General features: G+C 37.0%; 1 protein-coding gene across 24 annotated transcripts in view; it reads right to left on the reverse strand.

Moving 5' to 3' along the window:
- The window catches only part of VPS13B (vacuolar protein sorting 13 homolog B), an 806,276-nt gene that overhangs the window by 380,245 nt on the left and 404,247 nt on the right, over window positions 1-21,784 (reverse strand). For 21 of the 24 annotated variants that reach the window (XM_059874347.1, XM_059874354.1, XM_005215634.5 and 18 more), the window contains one exon: window positions 13,045-13,248. In XM_059874347.1, the coding sequence (XP_059730330.1) occupies window positions 13,045-13,248 (204 nt within the window). Of the gene's footprint in view, window positions 1-3,594; window positions 11,742-13,044; window positions 13,249-14,823; window positions 14,918-21,784 lie in introns of those variants that run through there. The other 3 variants (XM_059874364.1, XR_009490398.1, XM_059874365.1) reach the window with 3 other exon arrangements.

The raw sequence follows: 21,784 nt of genomic DNA on the forward strand, positions 1-21,784 counted from the left end.
TGTATGGATGTGAGAGTTGGACTATAAAGAAAGCTGAGCGCCGAAGGATGGATGCTTTTGAACTGCAGTGTTGGAGAAGACTCTTGAGAGACCCTTGGATAACACGGAGATATAACCTGTCAATCCTAAATGAAACCAGTCCTGAATATTCACTGAAAGGACTTACCCTGAAGCTGAAACTTCAATACTTTGGCATCCTGATGAGAAGAACTGACTCATTTGAAAAGGCCCTGATGCTGGGAGGGATTGGGGGCAGGAGGAGAAGGGGACGACAGAGGATGAGATGGCTGGATGGCATCAGCGACTCAAAGGACATGAATTTGAGTAAGCCCCAGGAACTGGTGATAGACAGGGAAGCCTGGCGTGCTGCAGTCCATGGTGCCACAAAGAGTCGGACACAACTGAGCTACTGAACTGAACTGATAAAAGAATTATGTTTAAAACAAAAGACAGAAAAAAACTGAAAATATGAATTCATTATATTATGAATTTATATAGAAATGCATTTATAGTGACAATGAATATACACATCTCTATGCCCTGGTTTTAGAAAAGGCAGAGGAACCAGAGATCAAATTGCCAACATCCGATGGATCATGGAAAAAGCAAGAGAGTTCCAGAAAAACATCTATTTCTGATTTATTGACTATGCCAAAGCCTTTGACTGTGTGGACCACAATAAAATGTGGAAAATTCTGAAACAGATGGGAATACCAGACCACCTGACCTGCCTCTTGAGAAACCTATATGTAGGTCAGGAAGCAACAGTTAGAACTGGACATGGAACAACAGACTGGTTCCAAATAGGAAAAGGAGTATGTCAAGGCTGTATATTGTTACCCTGTTTATTTAACTTATATGCAGAGCACATCATGAGAAACGCTGGGCTGGAAGAAACACAAGCTGGAATCAAGATTGCCGGGAGAAATATCAATAACCTCAGATATGCAGATGACACCACCCTTATGGCAGAAAGTGAAGAGGAACTCAAAAGCCTCTTGATGAAAGTGAAAGTGGACAGTGAAAAAGTTGGCTTAAAGCTCAACATTCAGAAAACTCAGATCATGGCATCTGGTCCTAACATTTCATGGGAAATAGATGGGGAAACAGTGGAAACAGTGTCAGACTTCATTTTTGGGGGCTCTAAAATCACTGCAGATGGTGACTGCAGCCATGAAATTAAAAGATGCTTACTCCTTGGAAGGAAAGTTATGACCAATCTAGATAGCATATTCAAAAGTAGAGACATTACTTTGCCAACAAAGGTTCGTCTAGTCAAGGCTATGGTTTTTCCTGTGGTCAAGTATGGATGTGAGAGTTGGACTGTGAAGAAGGCTGAGTGCTGAAGAATTGATGCTTTTGAACTGTGGTGTTGGAGAAGACTCTTGAGAGTCCCTTGGACTGCAAGGAGATCCAACCAGTCCATTCTGAAGGAGATCAGCCCTGGGATTTCTTTGGAAGGAATGATGCTAAAGCTGAAACTCCAGTACTTTGGCCACCTCATGTGAAGAGTTGACTCATTGGAAAAGACTCTGATGCTGGGAGGGCTTGGGGGCAAGAGGAGAAGGGGACGACAGAGGATGAGATGGCTGGATGGCATCACTGACTCGACGGACATGAGTCTGAGTGAAATCCGGGAGTTGGTGATGGACAGGGAGGCCTGGCGTGCTGCGATTCATGGGGTCGCAAAGAGTCAGACACGACTGAGCGACTGATCTGATCTGATCTGATGCCCTGTATCATAATAAGTCAGATTTCATTTGGTCAAAATGAGTTGATTTTCTAAATCATTTAATATCCACATATTAAAAGAACCTTTTAAGTAGCTTTTAAGTAGTTTCAAAGCTATTCTATACCACGGGTACAAAGTTGGTACTGGTTGTTTAAATTAGAGTCATGCTACGATAAAAAAGATAATAGGTAATAGGGTGATAGTGGAAAGTTTATACCCCACATCAAGTATGGATGGTACTGAAACAATATAATCATCATTTAGCATTGTTTCTTCTCAGTTAATGTAAGCCTCTCAGTGAGAGGTAAATTACCTCTAACTCATAATGTTTGACTTAACATTTATTTCAGATGAAAAAAATAGCATAAAAAGCACAACACAGAAACAGAAAAAAAAAAACAGTGCCAAACTTTCATTACATCTCTTGCTATTTGAACAAAATTAGTTAGAGCTGAAGCCTGCTAGAAGTTTGCCTTCACACAGAATTATTATCAACCGAGAAAATTATGTTCAACCTAAAAAATATTACCTAATATTGAAAAAGTTAGGTGAAATACTTATTCAACATTATTACTGAAAATCCTAGCCAGAGTAATTAGGCATGAAAAAGAAGTAAAAGACAACAAAACTGGATAGGAAATAGCAGAATTCTCTCTGTTGATTAACAAAATGACCTTGTAAGTATAAAATCTAAAAATTCCACAAAAAAACTGTTAAAGCTAATAAACTCATCAATATACAAACTCAAACATAAAAGTCAGCTGTGTTTTTATACAATAACAATGAGTATCAGAAAAGGAATAAAACAGTTCTATTTATAATAGCATCAAAAAGAGTAAAATACTTAGGCATAAACCAGGAAGTGAAAGACTACAAAATATTGCTAAAAGAAATAATGCTAATGCTAAGTCACTTCAGTTGTGTCCAACTCTGTGTGTCCGACTCTGGGCTGCCCATAGACGGCAGCCCACCAGGCTCCGCTGTCCCTGGGATTCTCCAGGCAAGAATACTGGAGTGGGTTGCCATTTCCTTCTCCAATAAGAGAAAATAAATGCACATATAAATGCTCCATGTTTATGAATCAGAAGACTTAATGTTAAAAATGAACAGTATTTGGTAAAACTAATACAATTATGTAAAGTTTAAAAATAAAATAAAATTTAAAAAAAATTAAAAAAAATAAATAAAATGAACAGCTGTTGTTTGATACGTACCACATTTCAGTTGGGAAAATTTTTTTTAAAGTTCTGGATACAGTTGATGGTGATGGTGGCACAACAACCTGAATGTACTCAATGTCACACAATAGTACACTTAAAAATGGTTTAAATGGTAATTTTGCATTGTATATTTTACCAGAGACAAAGCTTTGATATAAAAATCTTAATTGGGATGTAAAATCATAATCTCATAGTATCAAAAGAATACCAGTGTATTTATTTAGCATTTGTAACATATGTTCATTAGTTTTATTTTATACAGACTGGGTTACTAGAGTGGCATACAAAATATTTGACCATTAAATATTACTTTATCAATGAGCACAATAAAATTTTCTATGAATCAGTTCAGTTCAGTCACTCAGTCATGTCCAACTCTTTGCGACCCCATGAATCGCAGCACGCCAGGCCTCCCTGTCCATCACCAACTCCTGGAGTTCACTCAGACTCACGTCCATCGAGTCAGTGATGCCATCCAGCCATCTCATCCTCTGTCGTCCCCTTCTCCTCCTGCCCCCAATCCCTCCCAGCATCAGAGTCTTTTCCAATGAGTCAACTCTTCGCATGAGATGGCCAAAGTACTGGAGTTTCAGCTTTAGCATCATTCCTTCCAAAGAAATCCCAGGGCTGATCTCCTTCAGAATGGACTGGTTGGATCTCCTTGCAGTCCAAGGGACTCTCAAGAGTCTTCTCCAACACCACAGTTCAAAAGCATCAATTCTTCGGCACTCAGTCTTTTTTCACAGTCCAACTCTCACATCTATACATGACTACTGGAAAAACCATAGCCTTGATTAGACGGACCTTTGCTGGCAAAGTAATGTCTCTGCTTTTGAATATGCTATCTAGGTTGGTCATAACTTTCCTTCCAAGGAGTAAGCATCTTTTAATTTCATGGCTGCAGTCACCATCTGCAGTGATTTTGGAGCCCCCCAAAAAACAAAGTCTGACACTGTTTCCATTGTTTTCCCACCTATATCCCATGAAGTGATGGGACCTGATGCCATGATCTTAGTTTTCTGAATGCTGAGCTTTAAGCCAACTTTTTCACTCTCCTCTTTCACCTTCATCAAGAGGCTTTTGAGTTCCTCTTCACTTTCTGCCATAAGGGTGGTGTCATCTGCATATCTGAGGTTATTGATATTTCTCCCTGCAATCTTGAGTCCAGCTGGTGCTTCTTCCAGCACAGTGTTTCTCATGATGTATTCTGCATATAAGTTAAATAAGCAGGGTGACAATATACAGCCTTGACGTTCTCCTTTGCCTATTTGGAACCAGTCTGTTGTTCCAAGTCCAGTTCTAACTGTTGCTTCCTGACCTGCATACAAATTTCTCAAGAGGCAGGTCAGGTAGTCTGGTATTCCCATGTCTTTCAGAATTTTCCACAGTTTATTGTGATCCAGACAGTCAAAGGCTGTGGCATAGAGAGTATCATTATTGGAGTTGGAAACCTGGAACAAGATGTGCACCTATACTCCCTTTAAGGCTTCCCTGATAACTCAGCTGATAAAGAATCCACCTGCAATGCAGGAGACCCTGGTGTGATTCCTAGGTCAGGAAGATCCACTGTAGAAGAGATAGGCTACTCACGCCATTATTCTTTGGTTTCCCTTGTGGCTCGGCTGGTAAAGAATCCACCTGCAATGCGGGAGACCTGGATTTGATCCCTGGGTTGGGAAGATCCCCTCGAGAAGAGAAAGGCTATCCACTTCATTATTCTGGCCTGGAGAATTCCAAGGACTGTATAGTCCATGGGGTCACAATGAGTCAGACAGGACTGAGCAACTTTCACTTTCACTCCCTTTAAGGATGATAACATTAGTGTCTTTTGTCTATCCAGTCCTTACCTCTTTCCTAATAGTCTCCTAAGCTAAAACTTCTTCTATATGCAAATAATGCCTAACTAAGACCCAGTTTAGATAAGGGGTGAGTGGTACCCAAGTGCCTTTTCAAGTAGGATTACCTTGTTGACTACCTTGTTGATTATTATACAGCGACTGTGGAATTTCCACACAAAACAAATTTTCTGTAGATAAGTAAAACAAGAGGGAACACTTCCTATATAATTTTATGAAGATAGCATAGCCATGACACCAAAATACAACAAAGTTTTTATGTAAAAGAAAAATTAAAGGTCAGTATTACTGATGACTATACAAACTCAAACCCTAAACAAAATATTAACAAACACAATCCATCAAGATATAAAAAAGAAACTATACCACAGCCAACTTGGGTTTGTTCCAGATGCAAGATCAGCTTAATACTGAAAATCAGGGGCTTCCCTGGTGGTTCAATGGTAAAGAATCTATCTGTGAATGCAGGATTCATGGGTTTGATCCCTGATCTAGGAAGATCCTACATGCTGCAGAGCAATTAAGTCTGTGCAACAACTATTGAGCCTGGGAGCCACAACTACTGAGCCCATGTGCTACGACTACTGAAGCCTGTGTGCCCCAGAGCCCGTGCTCCACAAGAGAAGCCACTGCAATGAGAAGCCTGAGAACCACATTTTGAGAGTAGCCCCCGTTCACCACAACTAGAGAAAAGCCTGCAGAGTAATGAAGATCCAGCACAGCCAAAAATAAACAAAATTTTTTTAAAAAGAAAGATAATCAAACAAAGTTACTAGTCACCTTAAAGGAAGAGGAAGAAACTAGTATATAACCATATCAACTGAACAAAAGTTCCAAATACCAAAGAATACTTCTATAATAAAATGGGAAAGATTTCTAAAAAGAAAACAAAAATCTTACTGAAATTAAGAAAATACAAATAGAGGAATGTACCATATTCATAGATACTCAGTTAATATTTGTACTAACATATTGAGATGAATATTAATATTATCTCCACTTTTAGAGATAATGAAACTAAAGAGAAGAGGTTAAATAATGTGATCACAGGGCTTCCCAGGTGGCACAGTGGTAAAGAATCTGCCTGCAATTCAGGAGATGCAGGTTTGATCCCTGGGTCAGGAAGATCCCCTGGAGGAAGGCATGGCAACCCACTCCAATATTCTTGCCTGGAGAATCCCATGGACAGAGGAGCCTGGTGGGCTACAGTCCATGCAGTACAAAGAGTTGGACACAACTGAAATGACTAAACACAATGTGGTCATAAACTTTAGAGGTAAAAATTCAAACTGTCTGCTTCCAAAGTGTTTTCTATCGACTGCATTAACTTAGAATCACACTTGGATGAGTCGGCCCAGTACCTGGTTTGTGTGACACTAGCCGAAATTCACTACATTTCGATTTTCTAGTAAATGAGATTTCCAACAATCCCTTTCAATAGAATAGCTATAAACTGATGGAATTAAGAGAAATATCTTTGCTCACTTGTCAAGCTCTGTAAAATTGTTATCCCAAATTAGAGGGAGGCAATCCTTAAAGCTGACAAAGTAGAGTCTATGACAAAAAGTGGGGAAGTAGCAGAAACAATTTAGCTGGTTTTCCTCAGGAGAAAAAAAAAAAAAAACACCTTAGAGAAAATAAATTACCAACACTCGATTTTTATGTTTGCAAAGTTACTATGAAAACTAAGTAAATGACTTCTAATTTTCACTTTTTTTCTCTTTGGTACTACATTTTCTGGCAAAATTAGAAATATGCTTGAATTCATTCAGGGATAGTATCATATGCTGTCTTAATTCTATACCATCCATATTGGTAGTAAGCAAATCATTAAAACCACAGAAATGTGCTCTTCTTAGTAAGAAAATCAGTACTAAATAAAGAAAATCAGTACTAAATAAAGTATATTGAATGATTCTACATTCACTTTCTTCTACTCCTTAACTTATGTAATAAATAACTCAGTTATCAACATATTTCACTAAGTAAAAAAAATTAAAATAGCATTTCTAGTATTAGTTTTGAAATGGTTTCTCAGGCACAGGTCATATAAATTGCATACAATATCTTCAGGACAAAATAACTTCATTAAGAATTAATCAACCTTTATATATCAGTGTTCATACAGCATTATTCATAATAGCTAAAAGGTGGAAATAACCCAGATGTCCATCAACAGATCAATGGATAAATAAAATACGCTATATCAGCAAATGGAATATCAGCCATAGAAGGGAATGAAATTCTTATACATGTTACTATGTGAATAAATCTCTAAAACATTACACTACGTAAAATAAGCTATACAAATACTTACAATTCCTCTTCTATTAGGTTCCCAGAATAGATGAATTCACAGAAACAGAAAGTATTAATAATGGTTATCAAGGATGGTGATGGGAAAATGGGGAGTCACTGTTTTATGGGAGAAGACTTTTTGTTTGAAATGATGAAATAGTTCTGAAGATGGATAGTTGTTATGGCTGGGGCATTAAATATCATTTAATAATTCCACTGAATTGTAAATATAAAAATGGTGAAAATGGTAAATAATGTTACTTATATTTTACCCACAATAAAAATATTCAGCAAAAAAAAGTTAACTATTGATTTTAAGAATCTAATATAACACATACAAGACAGAATGAGGAAAACAAAGATCCCAAAGACCAGTTCTCAGTACTCAAAGATGTTAAAGAAATTTAAATTCAAGTAACATGGCAGATCAAGTTGAAATGCATGTTTTCCATTTCTACCACAAAAGCACTGAAATTCTAGATAAAACACAAGAATTTTGTCTTTTCTTTCATCTGTTCTTCTTCAATCATTAATACACTGTTTATCTGGGAGGCTAACCTATGTGAACAATATGTACAAATATTCTTGTCCTCTGGTTTCCAGTTGTTCTGTGGAACAGCAGCAGGAGACAGGAAGGAAGAAAAAAATATGAAGTCAGAGTATTAGTCCATTTCCCACGCCTTTAAGCCTATTTATAGCAATAACATCCTAGTGTTACTGCTCCAGGTACTATACTATCTCCAGTGGTTTCCCTTCCTAGTCAACACCTTTGTCCTTATGAGAATGTCACTTTCCTCTGATTCATAAAATAGTGAAACTTGAAACAAATAAAAGGAAATCTCAAGATGTCAGAAATGGAAGAGGAAACACAAATCTGAGTAATGAATGGGAACTGAGTCTGTGGTGGTAAATGGAGGTATCAAACTCAAGTAGAGGTTTGAGCAATGTCATTTTAATTCTCACTCAGGGCAATGGCACCACACTCCAGTACTCTTGCCTGGAAAATCCCATTGATGGAGGAGCCTGGTAGGCTGCAGTCCATGGGGTCGCTAAGAGTCAGACATGACTGAGCGACTTCACTTTCACTTTTCACTTTCACGAATTGGAGAAGGAAATGGCAACCCACTCCAGTGTTCTTGCCTAGAGAATCCCAGGGACGGTGGAGCCTGATGGGCTGCTGTCTATGGGGTCGTGCAGAGTCGGACATGACTGAAGCGACTTAGCAGCAGCAGCAGCAGGGCAAACTGGAGTCTAGGTTGGAGCCATTTACATAAAGCCTGGACCCAAAAAACAGCTGCTTTTTCAGTCAAACAGACGACTCACATGAGGCTTCACTAAACTATAGAAATGTCGTGAATGTTTTCCATATGGGGCACCAAAGTAGGGATGGAACAAGAAAGAAAAACACCAACCTCTCTCTTCTCTCACCTTCCAAATCCCTACTTGCCTCACTGATTGAAACTAGGTGGATTAGATAGTTTAAGGGATACTTGGTAAAGTGGAATTAAAAAAGGAATTGAGAAAATGCCTTGGAATGAAAACAAAGCACTAATGACAGTACAGGAAAAAAGAAAACAAATACAAATCAACTAACAAATAGTGGTGCACAAAGAGAGAGAACATGAGAAGTTCTAGAAAATAAGACTAATGGGAATGTAGAAGAATTTTCCTGCTGTTGTCTGAGAATTTTTTAGAACTGAATAAAAATACTCCACAAAACCTCAAGCCCTGAGCAGGATAAAGGAGAACACACCTACACTTGGTGGCAACAGTTTACTTTTAAAAGAAAAATTTATCAATGAATCAAGTTCTAGAATTCATATGATAACACACATTAGGGACCCTGGAGTTAGAAGGCAGAAGTTTTCATTTCAGCTTTGCCACTTACCTATACAATCTCAACCAAGTCACTTAACCTCTGTAGTTACAAATTCTTCATTGTAAAAGGGAAATAATACCACCAATTCATAATATAGGTTTCAGAATTAATAGAAACAATGCTTGCAAAGTGCTCAGAGTTGAATGATTGCAACAGATAACATGGCATGCAAAGACAGCGTTTACTGTCTGGCTCTCTACTGCAAAAGATTGTGACCTCTGCTTGAAGATGGTACTTGCTTCTGGGCTACCCCATTGTAACAGAGCTGTGGGCAGTTGCCTTCTCTCTTATGTGCTCTACCTGGCAAGAACACTTCCATCAGAGCCATATTAGGGCAACGGGCAGAGACACCACCAGGAAGGCAAGACAGGCCTTGATCAGGCATGAGGTGGGGCCAGCCATGCCAGCTCTACTCACAGAAATCTTCTAAATATTTAACATGCCACCTCTAAGTGAGTGAGTGAAGTTGCCCAGTCGTGTCCAACTCTGTGACCCCATGGACTGTAGCCTACCAGGCTCCTCCATCCGTGGGATTTTCCAGGCAAAATACTGGAGTGGGTTGCCATTTCCTTCTCCAGAGGATCTTTACAACCCATGGATCAAACCCGGGTTTCCCGCATTTTAGGCGGATGCTTTACCAACTGAGCCACTAGGGAAATCATGCCACCTCTAGGAACACACAAAACTTTTAATTTTCTTCTTAGCACTGACTACATGAAGAAGACTTTGTTGAACTAATTAAATGGTATACCACAGTAGCACTATGCTGTTATAAAATGATTTTGTTACAATGGGGAAGGGATAGAATATAACTATAGGATAATTTCAATGTGACAATTATATTTAAATCCATCAACATCAACACTTTTTCTGAGGCAATTATAAAAATATTAAAAATATATTTATAAAAGTAATACTATGACTCAGAGTTTACTAAGAGACACCAGAAGATGTGTCAAAACTTTGCTGGGACATGGAACTCTTGGCCCTCAGGGTTTTAGAGTAGAGCCTAGAGTGAATGGAGCTTTCAATGACTGAGAGATTCTTTTGATTACTCCAGATGCAAACATCATCTTCTATGTATGTAATGACATGAAAATGGTAGGGAAGCACTACTGTAACTAACTACAAAATATATACTATGTATATATTTTTACAGTTAATTACAATGTTGTGTTAGTTTCTGGTGTACAGCATGGTGATTCAGTTTTATATATATATTCATACACACACAAATATGTTTTTCAGATTCTTTTTCATTATACCTTACTAAAAGATACTGAATATAGTTCCTTGTGCTATACAGCAGGTTCTTGTTGTTTACTATTTTATATATAGTAGTGGTATATGTTCGGAGAAGGCAATGGCACCCCACTCCAGTACTCTTGCCTGGAAAATCCCATGGACGGAGGAGCCTGGTAGGCTGCAGTCCATGGGGTAGCAAAGAGTCGGACACGACTTCGCGACTTCACTTTCACTTTTCACTTTCATGCATTGGAGAAGGAAATGGCAACCCACTCCAGTGTTCTTGCCTGGAGAACCCCAGGGACAGGGCAGCCTAGTGGGCTGCCGTCTCTGGGGTTGCACAGAGTCGGACACGACTGAAGCGACTTAGCAGCAGTAGCAGCAGTGGTATATGTTAAGCCCAAACTCCTAATTTGTCTCCACCCCCACACATTATCCCTTCTGGTAACCAGTTTGTTATCTATTTCTGTGAGTCTGTTTCTGTTTAGTAAATAAGTTCATTTCTATCATTTTTTAGATTCCACATATAAGAGATACCAAAAGCTCTTGCAGTAAAGTTCTTACAATGCATAGTGTTCTTACAATGCAAAAGCTCTTGAGACCAAGAGATTACTGTATTGAGCAAGTCAGACAAAGACAGATATAATATGGTTTTGAAAAATGAAGAACTTCAACTTTCTTTAATGTAGTATTTTCCAAACTTATTTAACCAAAGACTTCTTTTTTCACAGCCAATATGTTGACATTGCACAAAATACACTTTGTGAAAAACTTTGGTAATCAAAAGCTTGCGGTGATACATTGATAGACAAGGATAATACAAGTGAAACTGATAAAAGAAGTTAAATACTCTGGGCACTTCACTGGTAAAAAGGAGAGTGTCCCACTAAACAGCTGTTTACTAAGTACTGTATTAAACAATGTTAAGATGAGCATGAGGACGCACGTATTTTGGGAGTAGTCTTTTAGAAAGAAATATTTAAAAAACATCACAAGTTCAGAAAAGACAGGGCTCATCTGAAATGGACACCTGCTGGTCATACATCTAGGACCTGCCATTCACACAAAGTACAATTTAAATGGTACTTTCTAAAACTGTGCTGTGTCCAAGCTAAACAGAAGGACATGGTAACCCTGATTATGAGATTTAATACAGATGAACATGCCCTGCAATTTCCAGAAGGAAGTCAATGTTTTTACCCCCAAAGGGTATGTCCCATTGACTCCATATCCTGAACATTTTCATTTGGGGAGAAAAAAAGTACTTCTATCACTTAGGTCATTGTGATTCTTAAGATTTGGAATAAGCAGGAATAGAGGATAGAGAAGTTGCTTATGCAGGGGTCAAATATCAATAGTACTACTCCAACATGCAGTACTTGGGTGCAATCTCAAAAATGACAGAATGGTCTCAGTTCACTTCCAAGGGAAATTGTTCAACATCACAGGAATCCAAGTCTGCCCCAACCACTGATGCCTAAGAAGCTGAAGTTGATTGTTTCCATGAAGACCTACAAGACATAAAACTAACACCAAAAACATATCCTTTTCATCATAGGGGATCAGAATGCAAAAGTAGGAAGTTAAGAGATACCTGGAATAACATCAAGTTTGGCTTTGGAGTACAAAATGAAGATGGGCAAAGGCTAATAGAATTTTGTCAAGAGAGCAACAACCTTTTCCAACAACTCAAGAGACAAATCTGCACAAGGACATCACTAGATGGTCAATACCAAAATCAGCCAAAATGGAGAAGATTATCTGACAGTGATTGAAGTAGGTGAAAATCCTGTTTATAAGTAAATATTTGAGCATTAAATTCTGTTTTAAATCTAAAAACAGTATCTTTTGTATTTATGCATGATTTTAGTATATATTGGAGAAGGAAATGGCAACCCACTCCAGTATTCTTGCCTGGAGAATCCCATGGACTAGAGGAGTCTGGTAGGCTGTGGTCCATGGGGTCAGTTGCAAATAGTCAGACAAGACTAAGTGACTGACACTTAGTATATATTAAGAGCTCCAGAAATGCAACTACTGAAAAGAACAAAAAATTTCTTTTCTTTGAAACTTTATCAAGTTTGCATTATTTCAGAAAATCACACCAACAATGGTCCCACTTGCAGCATTTAATAGTCCTGTACAAGTATGTTTGCATCAGATACATTCACAGTAATTATATGTACCTGGCAACTGCATTTCAACTTCTAATGTAACCATGCCTGAGCATTTACATATTACAATAATAATTTACTATACTTTAATTCTTTATATTTTATTCAGAATACTTTTGAAAACATGTATATGCAGGTTATGTTTATTTTCATTTTAGGATAGTAAAGGAGGGGCTTTGAAAATATTTGTTATAAAAAGGGCACAGATATATTGGGTGAGGTCACAATGTGAAAAATGTAAAGGAAGATTTCTATGATCAGGAGAGAACTTTGCATTGGTCAAGATTGAAAATCACAATCTAAAGATAATAAAGACACTCTGGTTCTGAGCCTCTTTTGCAGTCAGCTTCTAAGTTTCCATACTTCTGAAAAACCCTACATTTACTGTGCCTTAGTTTTTGCCATTTCACAGAACCTCTACTTTCGTGAACTATCCCACTGTCTACTGAAAGTGATGAAAATCCTTGAACCTAAGAGAAACAGTAACACACAGCCATAGCTACCATAGTACCTCATGAGCCTCTAAACTCATCAGCTTCCACAGAGGTAAGGTCATCTTCATTCTCAATCCTGACATAGAACTCTGTGGTATATATATATCACCCTTCATTTACTAACACAATTTTTCAGAAACACTTACCTCAGTAGTAGTTCCAATGTCAGCAGATGGGCTACATGTGCTATTATCTGGAGGAGCTGTGCCTATACTGCTTCTAACTGGAGAGCTAGGGAAAGGCCCCACCACGGACTCCGGGTAAGCGGAAGAAGAACTGAGACTGCCTCTCTTCTGAATCTTATTCCAGACTTTATTCATGATATCTGTTAACTCATATAAGAGCTGAACCTAAGCAGAAGGAAAAAAATAAAAAGCAAAAACAAATCTTTCAACTTCTGGTCAAAACTGACTAAAATACTCAATGTGAGAAACTTAAAACTAAGTCCACAGAAATAAGAATACATGAAATAAAAATCTATCAGTAAATCATTGATTATAGTACTATATCATAATATATTATTATATATTAATATATGCTATTATATACATATTATCATGATACCATCATTCTGATGATATAGACAAATAATCCAAATATACAATATTAAACATTTAACCATGAATTTGAGACAGATATAATAAATTTAATCATACTTAAAATTGGTCCCATATTTATAACTTGATATTTTATAGCAAGTTAGCATTTTTGTGGGAAAATCATATAATAAAATTAAATGCTAATACAACAGCTTATGATGAGACAGATTTCTTTCAATAAATGACTAATAGAATCACAAATAAATGCCTCTTAAACAGAGTCCTCAGGATCAAAAATTAGAAATCAAATATATCCTATTATATATGACTATTTAGTAAAATATAATTGTCATTCTTATTTTTGAATTATTTACAGTTTAAATTTTCTCTATTTTCTGAAGAATAAATCTGAAAGTGGATTTCTTACCCAGCAAAATACAGTAAAGAGAAAAGATATAACAGAGAATAGTAAAAGGAAAATGTTATATGAGACTTTTCTATAGATAAAGAACATAAACTATCCAACCTACTATTCCCCTCAGATTTGTCATTCCTATATCCAGGAAAAAAAAAAAAAAACAAAACTGTTTAACTTGCACGTTGTTTGACTAAGTTCTAAGATATTTACATAAGATTTCATAAATAAGCATTAATCATGGAATTTGTATGACAACATATTGCCATATACTGTATAAAAGAAGCCTAGGGGGAAAAATGCAAACACAATATATAAGCAAATCCACAGCTGGATACCATATTCTGCTTGCCATTAAAAAAAGAAAGAAAGAAAGAAAGAAATTCTCATATTTATAAAAAGTTTCAGCCCCAGGACACATCCAGATGATAAAGCTGGCTTCTTATGTGGGCAGAACAGATGCCTAAAAACAGTGTTGTCAATCCTTATTTGATATAAAACAGTACATGGGTTACAGTTTTTTCTTGCTTTTTGTGTGGTGAAGTCTCCAGTCTCAGGTTATAGCTCTTTTTGTTTAAAAAAAAAAAAAAATCTAATGGCTAGCATTCCTGGAAAAGAGCTGTTAGAAAATTTTTAGTTTAATTCCTTTTGGCTTTCATAATCATTAGTATTCTCTAAAAAGAAATCATTTTCTTCCAAACCAAATTTTTAAAAAGATTTTACTTTTTCTTAAATAATTAGAACTGACACATAAAGAAAGTATAAATGGTTTCTAAATACTTTTCAGGGCATAAACTTTATTTACTTAAGAGAACAGATGCTGCCTTTATTGTCACTACTTCTGATTTCCTTTAACTCTAACCATTAAATAATTGTATATGAATGTCACCAAGTATACTGTGTATTCAGCATGCCAAATAAGCAATGAAATAAACTTGAAAAGTATCATTATTTTCAAAGAGGAAACTTACAATCACAGAATCCAGGCTTCCTCAATTCAGAGGTTTAAAAAAATAAGGCAAAAATTCTGAAGATAAATGTTCAACTCATATCCTTCAAGCTGTACTGAAAAATATACCCACAAAAGCCACAATGAGCTACTACTAACGACCTATTAAGACATCTGAAATTAAAAAGTATAACCAGACCAAGTATCAGTAAAGATGTAGAGTATCTAAAATTCTCATTTACTCTGACAAAAAACAAAATTTAGAATACAGTTTGTCAGTTTCTGAAAAAGACATATCTACCATATGTGTGAATCATTTCCTAAGTTTCCCCAAGAAAAATTAAAATCTATGTCCACACAAAGACCTATAAAAAACTATTCATAGCAGTTTTATTTCTAAGAGTCTAAACCTAGAAAAAATCTCAAATGCTAACTAGTAAGTTAACCAACAGTACAACAGAATACTTAGGAATAAAAAAAATAAATTATAGATTCATGCAAAAACATGGATTAATCTCAAAATCACAATACTGAATGAAAGAAGCTAGGCAAGAGAGAGCAAGAGAGCACACCTGTAATGATTCCATTTATACAGAATCCGAGCAAATGAAAATTAATCAGTAACAGTATCAGTGATTACCTGGAACTAGGGGAGGAGTAAAAGGGAGAATAACAAAGAGGCACAAACAAACTTTTGAGGATGATGCATTATCTCGACTGTAAAGGTGATTTCATGGGTACACTAGCCAAATGTTATCAAATTAGGTAACCTAAGCATGTGCAATTTATTGTATTTATGCTGCTGTAATTTAGTCGCTTCAGTCATGTCCAACTCTTTCGCAACCCCATGGACTGTAGCCTGCCAGGTAATCTCTGTGCATGGGATTTCCTGGGCAAAAATACTGGAATGGGTCGTCATTTCTGTCTCCAGCAGATATTCCCCACAAAGGGATCGAACCCACATCTCCTGCATTGGCAAGTGGATTCTTTACCACTGAGTTCCTAAAGACATTAAAGGAAATGGAGTAACTGGTAAAATATTTAAGATGAAAGTCAAGGTTGATGGAAATCACTCCTATGAACAAATACTTTGATTCAACCAGGTTAAATATTTATAGTGTCCAAGGCTTTGACTGGCAATGAATAATTTCTAGAACTTATACAGAGGTTTAGGTCTCTGCAGCTGATACAAGGATCTACAACAAATTCAGACATGACAATAAATCTGTTTTAGGTGTGCCCTATATACAGAGATTGCACTATATTTTAAAGTATATATACTCGAGAGCTCTAAGCAATAATGAACCAAATTAATTAATGTGTATTGCAAACACTTCTGATGTCATTCTAACAAATTAAAAAATGGTATGGAAGGAGGAATTGAATAGAATCAAGAAGCGTATACACTGGGCTATAATCCAAAGTCCACAAAGTTTCTGACAGTGCATGTAAAATTTAGTAGACATATACACTGTTCTGGGGGAAAGGCTTTTATAACATTCTCAAAGAAGTCCATAGCACAAAAAAGGATAAGAAGTACTTCAGAAAAAAATAAATGGGAAACACACAAAAAAACCCCAGATTAGCTAGTGAGAAACCTCTCATAAGAAAGATGTTTATTTAGGGTCATTAATCTTAAATAAAAACAGTAAAAGAAATTTTAGGGATCTTACACGTATTATTATAATACAAACACGTGTTTGTATTTTAGGGCCCGCAACACTTTAGAAGCCAGGACACCCCCCTCCAAAAAAGTTTTATAGGTATACTTCACTAAGAAAGATTAAAGATTTTTGGCCAAAAATGCCATAAACGTTAAAGCAGTATTACAGGGTCTGCATTTATAGAATATAAGGAGGCTCTTCAAACTGCTAAGAAATTTAACAGAAAAATTAAGTAAATGATATGAAATAACTCATAAAAGAGCAAATTAAGTGGCCAATAAACAATGAAAATCTGTCCATCTGCATTAATAATTAGGAAAATACAAATTAATGTAAACAAAATGAACTATCAATTTATAAAAGAGCAAACTCAATGGCCAATAAACATTTGAAAAGTTGCTCAAACATCTGGTTTCATTTCCCTTCAGCATGAAGGATTTCCTTTAGGATTTCTTACAGTGTAGTTCTACTGGTGACAGATTCTTTCATACAAAAACTGCTTTTATTTTGTCTTCATTCATAAATGTTACATATTTTTTATTTAGAATTTTGAGTTGAGAGGCTTTATACAAATTTTTCATAATTTAATGATGTTGATCTTTTGATCCCTACAGTTTCCTATGAGAAGTAAGCGAACAATAAAAATTCAGTCCTCTTGCATGTAATGTGTCATTTTTTCTCTTTTTCTCATACCTTCAAGATATGTTCTTTATCTGTGGCTTTCAACAGTTGGATTATGATGTGCATAGGCATGGCCTTCTTCATGTGTTTATCTTACTAATCTTTCCCCCTTCATTTCTAGCCTATATGTAGCACTCAATAAATATCTGCTAAATGCACTGCTAAAGGGGAAAAAAATCAAGTCATCATCTGTAATTTTGACAGAATCCAGAGGGAGCCTGGAATACAGGCTAAAGCAATCACTCACAAAAAGGGGTTTATTTGGAGTCTCATGTTTTACCATTAAAATTTAGGTTAATCCGGCACACAAGGATATCAAATAGTATTTGCAAAGATTTTGAGTATTTATAAAATAATAAAATAAATAATCGTTAATAAAATTACATTTCCTTAGTATATGTATTTCTGAAAACTGCAACTGTTAATGGCTCAGTAGTGTCCAACTCTTGGTGACCCCATCTACTACAGCCTGCCAGGATCCTCTGTCCATGGAATTCTCCAGGCAAGAATACTGGTGAGGGTGGCCATTCCCTTCTCCAGGGGATCTTCCCAACCCAGGGATCAAGACCCGGTCTCCTGCACTGCAGCCAGATTCTTTACTATCTGAGCCACCAGGGAAGCCCATTTCTGAAAAGAGTTTTCAAGTAAATCGTTCAGCGATTAGACATAATGTGTTTGCCTTCATAGATTCCTAATGAAGCAATTTCCAGAGCTATGGAGATGTAATAGGCTATGCTGCTGCTGCTGCTAAGTCGCTTCAGTCATGTCCGACTCTGTGCGATCCCAAAGACTGTGTGATCCCAGAAACAGTAGCCCACCAGGGTCCGCCATCTCTGGGATTCTCCTGGCAAGAACACTGAAGTGGGTTGCCATATCCTTCTCCAACGCATGAAAGTGAAAAGTGAAACTGAAGTTGCTCAGTTGTGTCCGACTCTTCACAACCCCATGGACTGCAGCCTACTAGGCTCCTCCATACTTAAAAACTACATGTAGTCTCAAATTCAAACTTGTACCATTGGTTCAGTGTATTAACCAGTGTTTTATTGCTTTATCCTCTCAATACATGTTTGATAGTGTGGTTTAAAATTTTAAGTCAAAGACTTATTAAAATTGGAAAGAAAAGAAAAAACAACCAAACCTTCCTTATCTAACTTATCTATTTATTATGCAGATGTCTGTTTAATCGGGCTTCCCTAGTGGCTCCATGGTAGAGTCCACCTGCCAAGCAGGAAACACAAGTTCGATTCCTGGGTCAGAAGATCCCCTGGAAAAGGAAATGGCAACCCACTCCACTATTTTTGCCTGGTAAACTCCACCGACAGAAGAGCTATGGGGTCACCAAAAGAGTCAGACAGGACTTAGCAACCGAACTACAAAAATCAACAACAAATCTTTGAGTAATTGATTCTTCAAAGTGCTGTACAGTTTTGTAGCTTCCAGTCCCTTCAGGAATACTGCCACATTCCATCAGGGATATTCAAGATAATTTACATACAGGATCTCAAATTTTATATCAGTCAATCTAAACTATCAAAATGACATTTATACAAAATGACATTTATACATTTATTCAGAACTTGCAAAGTTATTTTCATAAATATCTCACTTGAAGTTCCCAACAACCTTGTGATCAATTTTGGATATAGCAGTTGGTAGCAGTTTAACAGAAGTTGGTTTGTTAGGACTCATCAAGAAAGAAAAGTGGAATTAAATTCATAGAATTCATTACATTTTGGGTACAGAGGGATTCTCAGGGTATGAGGTTCTTTCAGCCTTCATTTATTTCTCAAAAGAAAAAAAAAGTCTTTGGTGTTTGGGGAGCAGCAGCAAGGAGCCCCTAGATATCAAGTGATTGAGGAAATGCAGAAAGAAAAGAGCAGACATAATAAGGGAATACCAGGCCAAAAATAAGTTATTTATGTGATGACTTGGCTTAGAACTGCTTTAAACAACAATAAAACATGAGCTTAATTCTAAACAAGGTGAATATCTAAAGGAGATATTCCAGAGCTCTAGTTTTGAGCCACAGTCTTACCTTTAATAAGACTCACAGAAATCACCATACTATTCCATGTGAAAGTGAAGTGAAAGTGAAAGTCATTCAGTCGTGTCTGACTCATTGTGACCCCATGGACTATACAGTCCATGGAATTCTCCAGGCCAGAATACTGGAGTGGGTAGCCTTTCCCTTCTCCAAGGGGTCTTCCCAACCCAGGGATCAAACCCAGGTCTCCCACATTGCAGGCGGATTCTTTACCAGCTGAGCCACAAGGAAGCCCAAGAACACTGGAGTCGGTAGCCTATCTCTTCTCCAGTGGATCTTCCAACCCAGGAATTGAACCAGGGTCTCCTGCATTGCAGGCAAATACTTTACCAACTGAGCTATCAGGGAAGCCCCACTATTTTTTTTTTTCTTTTACTTTGATATATATACTCATATATATATATATATATATATATATGACTCATATATATATATATATACTCACATATATATATACTCATATATATCAAAGTAAAAGAAAAAAAATTAATAATAATAGTAGTTGCTGTTGTTGAGTCACTAAGTCGTATGTGACTCTTTAGAACTCCATGGACTGTGGCATGCCAGGCTCCTCCATCCTCCATTATCTCCCAGAGTTTGCTCAAATTCATGTCCATTGAGCTGGTGATGCTATCTAACTACCTCATCCTCCACTGGCCCCTACTCCTTTTGCCTTCCATCTTTCCCAGCATCAGGGTCTTTTACAGTCTCAGGCTAAAACACTAACAGGAGTAGAATTCATCCTTAGATGGGATAGCTATGGATAATGAGATTATGTGGAGTAGGATAATCCTTCCAAGGCTACAATGAATACTAAAATAAGTCTTCAAAATATAAGGTCTCTGGTAGATAACTCCAAGTAGCAGTAAGCTATTTTTTTTTTTTTTTAATTTTTAATGGGAGAGTAATTGCTTTACAATGCTGTATTGGTTTCTGCCATACAACATGAATCAGTCATAATTATATATATATATAAATTATGTATATAAATATATATATCCCCTTCCTCTTGAGCCTCCCTCCTACCTCCCATCCCACCTCTCCTGGTCATTACCAAGCATCAGGCTGGGTTCCCTGTGTTATACAGCTTCCCACTAGCTAGCTATTTCACATATGATGGAGTACATATGTCAACGCTACTTTCTCAGTTCATCCCACCTCATTTCCCCTGCTGTGTCCGCAAGTGTGTACTCTATGTCTGTGTCATCATTCCATCCCTGCAAATAGGTTCATCACTACTATTTTTCTAGATTCCATCTCTCTCTCTCTCTCTATATATGTCTATTATGTAGGGATTGAGTTACTACTGGGCTTCCCTTGTGGCTCAGCTGATAAAGAATCTGCCTGCAATGTGGGAGACCTGGGTTTGATCCCTGGATTGGGAAGATCCCCTGGAGAAGGGAAAAGCTACCCACTCCAGTATTCTAGCCTGGAGAATACCATGGACTACAGTCCATTGGGTCGCCAAGAGACAGACATGAGTGAGCAACTTTCACTGAGCTGCTACTAAATATAAACTATGAATAAAAAACTTTCTTATTACGGCCAAAAGTTTCTTCATATCCCTTTATAATCTATCCTTCCTATCACTCCCTTCTCCTTCCCTATTCCTGCCCTACCTTCAGGCAACAATCAACCTACTTTCTGTCACAATGTAGTGGTTTATTATCATAACATTATATATAAGTGGAATTATACAGTAAGGACTTTTAGGTCTGGGATCCTTCACTCAGTGTAATGCTTGTAATACTCTTCCATAATTTTACATTTTATCAATAACTTGTCTTTTTTATGGCTGAATGGTATTACATTGTATGGATAGGATAGGATAGAATTTCTTTAATTCACTTACTAATGAATGTTTAGGGTCTTCCCTGGTGGCTCAGAGGGTAAAGCATCTGCCTGCAGTGCAGGAGACCTGGGTTTGATCCCTGGATCGGGAAGATCCCCTGGAGAAGGAAACGGCAACCCACTCCAGTACTTTTGCCTGGAGAATCCCAAGAACGGAGGAGCTTGGTGGACTACAGTCCATTGGGTGGCAAAGACACGACTGAGCGACTTCACTTTCACTTTCAATGAACATTTGGGTGATGTTTGGTTTGGGGCTACATAAATAAAGCTGTTAAATACACCAATGTAAAAGTCTCTGTATGCATGTATGTTTTTGTTTCTCTGAAGAAATACTTAGGAAGGAATGACTGGGTTGGTTGTATAGTAATTTTCCCCACCCTCCCCCCCCGGAACTTTCAAGTTGTTTCCAAAGCTGTTATGTAATTCCCATCATTAGTACACAAAGAGCTCTAGTTGGTTCACAATACTTCATCTTTTAAATTTCAGCCAATCTAATAGGTGTATAGTGTTATGTCTTCTTGTTTTATTTTCCCCTGTTGAATAATGATAAACATCTTTTCATGTGTTTACTGACCAGTCATACATCTTGTGTGATACTAATCTTTTCCCCATTATGTGTACTGATACTATTTTATTTATTGCCCTATCTTTATGTTATCGATTAGAAAGGATTTCTTAAAATTCTGGTAACAGTTTGATAAAGGTGTTGCTATACTTCTTCCAAATGTCTGGATATCTGCTAT

This window comes from Bos taurus, chromosome 14 (assembly GCF_002263795.3).
Source record: "Bos taurus isolate L1 Dominette 01449 registration number 42190680 breed Hereford chromosome 14, ARS-UCD2.0, whole genome shotgun sequence".
NCBI classification, from domain to species: domain Eukaryota; kingdom Metazoa; phylum Chordata; class Mammalia; order Artiodactyla; family Bovidae; genus Bos; species Bos taurus.